The following is a 6,279-nucleotide window of genomic DNA, read 5'->3' as shown; positions in this document are numbered from 1 at the left end:
GGCCCCCCCCCCCCCCCCCTTTGAATTGTAAGTGTGGGTATTCACATACTTTTGATCATAGTCATCTTTTTCAGACCCGTTAGGCATAGTCTGCCAACTCCTGGGGGTCTGCGGACCACAGGTGTAGACTAAGCACCTGGGACACAGAACAGGTGGAAAGATAAGGATGTAAATTATAACTTGAGGTCAGTATCTCCTAAAAATTGAATGTAAAATGGGGGGTAAACTTGCAGCTGAGGTTAAATGGACCTGTTCCATTAAATCCTTGCTCATTGCAGGCAAAGTCAATCCCTTTAGATTCCTTAAGATATAACTTTTATGTTTGATGCATGTGTGAGAGGGGGAGATATCAATGGCAGAGTATTATGTATGTATGTAGAGAGAGAGAGTTTATTACAGTATTAATTTTCCTGTGTTAAATCACGATTCCTGTGTTTTCTTTTAAAGGATCAAAGTAACAATGAAATTATGATTGGAGTGATGTCAGGAGGAATACTAATTTATAAGAACAGGGTACGAATCAACACTTTTCCATGGTAAGGAAGACTATTTCCAGCAAATACTTTTGCAGTTATTATTTTAACATTTTAAAAAAATAAAAATAGCTTTATACTAAAAAGTGTCTGGAAATTATTCAGTCTTAGTATTTCAAATGGGAGAGATTCACTTTGCATACTTTTCAATGGATGTGATGAATGCTGGTTTTCATTCTGGAAATGTTCAGGCTGTACTGCTTGAATGATTTCAGTGCACAGCATGGTTTAACTGCAGTGTTGCTGCAAGAATTTGGAACCTTATTTTGCTTTAATGAGATTATACAGCCAGGGTGAACATCATGGGAATTATAATACAGTTGTAGTTCAGAATCCTTAAAAGGGATGGTTTGGTGTGTTGGCAGAACTTGGAAATCTAGTTTTGATCAATAGGATGAATGCTTGATTTATCTGGGTTTTTTCTTCTGTAGTTTAATTGGACTGACAGTATTAAATGTATATTACTGGCTGGGTGCAGGATGTGAAAACAGCAAAGGTGGTATATTCAGTAGCACCATTTTCTCTCCCTTCATACATAGAGTGATTTTTTTTTTTTTTTTACTTCATGTTCAAGTTAAATTAAAAGGATTTGAGGAAAATGTGATATTTTTCCCTTTAAGTATATTGTAGTTTTAAAAGTTAGACTATTGGGTTTTACATAGAAATTGCCATATTTCAGTGGTGTTCAGCGTAATCCATACTAAGACTGTCCTCCCAAGAACTGCCCTAACCCATGTAAAAGCAAAAGTGATCGTGAAGCTCAAATTTGTCAATAGCCTTAAAGAAAGAGATCATTTTGCTCAGAAATTACTTAGTTGGCTTTCTCTGCCTGTTTAGAGTTCATTCTGGCAGTCTCCTTTATCGCATGTCAGTGCATGTACTTTATAAAACTTGAGTGGGCTATGAGCCAGACTGCAATTGTCATGAAAATGAATGATGAACTCTGTTCACCCCAAGATAATAAGTATGTTAATGCTTTGCCTGTTGATTGATTTATTTGCTCTGAGTGAGTTGATAGATTTTTGAAAAGTTGGTCTAAATCCTTGTTCATTTGAGCTCAACTTACCCTGATAGAAAAGTCTTCTCTAGGCAAAAGCCAAGGATCTACTAAATAAAGATATGTGTTTAAAGGAATAACAGAACAGAATGCTGATTTTTTTTTTTTTTTTTTTTTTTTTTTTTTTTTAAATTAAAAAAAAAATTGTTTTTAAAGAAAAAAAAAAAAAAACCACCTTTTTTTTTTTTTTTAAATTAAAAAAAAAATTGTTTTTAAAGAAAAAAAAAAAAAAACCACCTTTTTTTTTTTTTTTTTTTTTTTTACTTTCTCAGATTAACAAAAAAATGTTAGGTAGCATGATTCAAGTAGATAGAAGCTGGGACGAGAGAAAATTTAGAATTGCATTATAACAAGATCACATGAGATGGCATGTTCATGCTGGAAGCGTACATGCAAAGGGGCATATAGTACTTGGTATAAGCCACAGTGTGATTGTAACCATGTCCGGGCCCTGAGGGCAGCTGTGGCACCTCTAGTGGCATCACTGATCCTGCCTCCTGCTTGGACTTCTCTGGGTACCACCCTGCTGCCTCACCTGACGTGTCTTTGGAATAGAAATGATGGGAGGCTGTCCTAACCCACCAGAGGGCAGAGGGGCTTCCTCAGGCAGATCTCTCTCTTTGCCTAGGTTCAGTTCACTGGACTGGTCTGCCCTTCTTATTCATAGCCTCTCAGATAGGCTCACTCATTAGCCCTTGGGCTTCTGGTGGCCTGCTGTCAGGTTCTGGGAGGGCTTTGGGGCTGCCCAGTCACAGGGAGGGGGGAGGCTGTTACAGTGATGTACTTCTGCATTCATGAAAATAGGTTTTCTTTGTGGAGCTCTTAAAATTTATCTCTAATTGTGAGTCCTGAGCACTCATGAAAATTTGTTCTGTTTTAGGTCTTCTAATTGGGCACCAATACATGTGCCCAATGCCTGTTCCTATGTGTTGGATGCTCCAGCAGCCTCAGCATCACGTGTATTCAGTGACCCTTGTTTCTAAATGGTGGCAGGGGCGCTTTAAAGCTCATTAAATGAGCTTTAGTTGAAGGACCCCATCACCATTTTGAAGCGCGGGATTCTGAAGACACGAGATATTGTAGGTGTTTTTAATTAGAGTGGCTCCCAAGAGCTGCTCTAATTAGCCCCCCTCCCTCCCACCCTGGAGCATGTGTAAAAATGCCCATTCAGTTTCTTAAATGACAGTAAAAACTTAAAGAACAACTGTGTAAGAGATTTTTTTACTCATTAAAGTTAATTGTCATAGAAATGGTTTGTGTTGAATCTGTCCCAGGTGTACTCTCCTGGGAGCTGTTGTATTGTTCAGACAAAGCAGACAGAAAGGGTAATTATAAGATGCTAGTCTACAAGTCAAATGACTTGTGTTCACTCCCTTTCTTCTCCATAGATTTCCTGTGTGAATTTGGTTGAGGCATTTAATCTTTCTGTGGCTTACTTCTTTATCTCTGAAATGAGAAGAGTAATGCCTGCCTGCTTACCAGATTGGTGTGAGGATAGATACATTCACACATTATTTTAGTGGGGACCATATAGTATGAAATTGGGCCCAAAGGCACATGCTTTTGAATAATTTATTTCCACGTATGGTGGTATTATGCTTGGTCATTTCTTTGCCTGTTTTTCGTGATGGTTATAACTCTGAAAAGTGAAATAACTTGTATAACAATTATGTGAAGATAATGTTATGTCCATAGTAAGTTAATTTTTTACATGATATTAAAGGGAAGGTTTTTAGTATTTCTTGACAACTTTCTGATTTAGGGACAATTGTACCCTGTTATTCACAACTTACTGGTAGGGCAGCCCTACACTGAAACTGTTTAATAAAGGTAGCAGCGATACATTCTCATCACAATAGAACAACATAGCAAAGCGTTTGTCATTTTTTTTTAGTCTCTTGGTGAGACCAGCTAGCGCCAGATTTCGGTGCTGTATTTTCATAAATGCTTTGTTGCTCTTTTTTGTAGATCAAATTACTTCTCATTCTACCTCACAGTTGTCTTTTCCATGGAGTTGGGAACTTCTTATCCATTAGAATAGAGTTTAAAGCAACTTTTGAGGATCTATTTATGAAAGCCAAAGCCATTTTATTATAAATGGCTCATATGGTAGTGGATTGCATTGCACTTTGGCAGATTGATTCAGTATTTCAGAAGGAGATAAATTGTACATCTATTGGTGAAAGTCCAACGCCTGAACTGGGGCCAGGCTGTTAATATTCATTGGAAGACTGAGTTATAAGTTGCTTACTTGTAGATGACTTCAGCCTTCTGTAGTGTTTATTTTCAGTTTTAGTTTTAATGTTTAAAAGATGAATAACCTTTGTTTGACCTTGAGACTTCACAATCTAAGGAGAGAAATGCAATGAATACCTGTACAGGAGAAAGAGAGAGAAGTAGGGGATAACTTAGCATTTAGCATAACAAGTGGTGGTTTTGATTCAGTACAGATGAATTCTGGAGGCAGTAGTAAATAGATGCCCTATTCCATGCTAGGACTTTTATTTTAATTTTTTTAGTTTTTATTGCACTAAAATAAATGGAATGGGGAATGAGATTAATAGAAAAGCTTTAATTAAATTGAATGGACAGTCATGCAGTCTGGGCAGGAAAGTGAACAGTTGTAAAAGGGAAGTAGAGATTGTCATGGGGGGAAAAGTAACTTCCTCTTTGCTATTCCCTTCATAATACCATTATTTGTCCTAGATCCATCCTTCAGATTTGCATTTTTCCTCTGGTCTCTTCCTCATCCAACTAACTCGCAGCCATGCTGATGGACCCTTTCTGTGATTGCATGGTACTGGCGTCCTAACTTGGCTCTTTATACAAGATGTATTGTGAACAGCCAGCCTTTACTACTGCTAAAAACTGGTTTGATGCTCAGCTCCTGAAGAGTGCAGGATGTAAATAATTACATATTAAAAACTGTTAAAGCACAATATCAAGATGATGAAGTCAAGCATTCAGAAGTTGGAGAATGCCAGAATTAAGGTTGACCTCCCAGGTGTAAGCCTTAAGATATCACAGGATAGCATCATAATCTACCTTACAAACCTGCCAACTTCAGCTGTTAGAGTAACTGGTTGTAGTAGTTGGTTGCCATCCTTTTAGTGCCAGCAATACTGGGGAATGGATTACTTTGCCAGTTGGTTCTACAAATATTTGCTAACAACAGAAGCTTTGGAAATCTTGATTCCATTTCACCCTGTGAAAGGGAGCATCCATGAATTGGTATAGACTAGGAATCAGCAGTGTTGCCCAGGGGAGTGTCTCAAATGACCCAGTTTGGCTTGGGACCCAGTCGCTGCCACCATTTCTCTGCAGCTCAGCTTCAGCATGGTATGACGACCACCCCCCCCCGCCCACTTTTGCTGCAGCCTGAGCCACCGGACTGCATCAGTGCACAGGCAGAGCTCCCCCTGCCGGAGCCCGAGGTGGCTGAGTGTGGCACAGTGCACAGCAGGAAGAGCCTGTTGCATGCCAGATTTGTCCCTCCGGCTGTAGGTTGCTGGCTCCTTGTACGGACTTAGGAACTACACCTGTTGGCCCTGGAGGTCCCTTGCAGTCCTGTGTTCATCCTTGGTTCAGTCTTATGCTCGCTGGTGTACGCCATCAGACTCTCCAACCCTCAGTTTCTTGTTTCAGTCCTAATCTCCAGCTAGTCATAGCCCCTCTTCCCTGCACGCCCCAATTCTTTATTCCCAGTCTTCTTGCTTACTACAGTTCCCTGTTCCTTTTCTTACTGTCTGATCTGTCCTTCACTCCTGCTAGCTCCTAGGCTTTCAGACTGGGCTGTCTTACTTATAGAATATAGAATGTAATCTCTATGAGCATGCATGGCTTTGTAGTTCTTTGCAGTGCCCTAGCTCTTTTGGGTGGTGTAAAAATCATTAATTAGCAACATTGTTAACTGACCTCTAATTATACTTGTATAAACCTGTCGGCAGCAATGGGAATGTACAGGTAGCACTGAAGGCATAATTTGAGGGTGGTGACATTCACAAAAGAATTTGGATGCAGAATTTAGCCCTCAGATTATTTGTCACTGGAGATGATGCACAAGAAGGAATATAAATACCAATTTGACTTTAGACCCAGATTGACTTCGCAGAAGCTTGTGCTTACTGAAAATAAATCTTTTCATATATAAACATAATGTACAGAGCTATTGAAGGAAAGCATAAATAGAATTTCATGATGTCAGTTTTATTCACTTCTCAGAAATGAACTGCTCTTTAAATCTAACAACTAGCCTGATTTTTCTTAAATAATGCTTTTCTGTCGCGTTCTCAATGGAACAACTGATGTTTAAAACCTGCTACAGCAAGGGTGTCCAACCTTTTTGAATGTGGAGCCGGATCACGAACTTTTTATCACCCAGTGAGCTGGTGAACCATGTTCAAAGACCTCACAGGAAGCGGTATCACATCAGGAAGTGATGTCACATGACCTGTGACACCAATGAAGTTACAGGAAGTGACAATGAAGTGGATCTGGAAATGTGGTTTAAAATCCAAAGTAAAAACAATAGAAAAAGTTAGTCTTACTTCGATCCTAGGCAAGCTGTTCGAGAAAATTATGCTGGCACACATCCAGGAGGGGCCAGCTGGTGACTTCATGCTTAGGGTCAACCAACACGGGTTCATCAGTGGCAGGTCTTGTCAGACCAACCTGGTGGCCTTTTATAAT

At 39.4% G+C, this 6,279-nt stretch overlaps 1 protein-coding gene across 2 annotated transcripts in view; it reads left to right on the top strand.

Annotated features, from left to right (window-relative positions):
• PTPN4 (protein tyrosine phosphatase, non-receptor type 4) overlaps positions 1–6,279 on the top strand; it is a 179,377-nt gene that overhangs the window by 87,397 nt on the left and 85,701 nt on the right. For both annotated transcript variants that reach the window (XR_002098532.1, XM_019522616.1), the window contains exon 9: positions 448–536. Coding sequence is in view for 1 of the 2 variants with exons in the window: in XM_019522616.1 (XP_019378161.1) it covers positions 448–536 (89 nt within the window). In the remaining variant the exon portion in view is untranslated. The remainder of the gene's footprint in view (positions 1–447; positions 537–6,279) is intronic.

Source organism: Gavialis gangeticus, unplaced genomic scaffold, assembly GCF_001723915.1.
Source record: "Gavialis gangeticus isolate Ggan-Ray unplaced genomic scaffold, GavGan_comp1, whole genome shotgun sequence".
NCBI classification, from domain to species: domain Eukaryota; kingdom Metazoa; phylum Chordata; order Crocodylia; family Gavialidae; genus Gavialis; species Gavialis gangeticus.
This window is presented reverse-complemented; position numbering and strand designations above follow the sequence as displayed.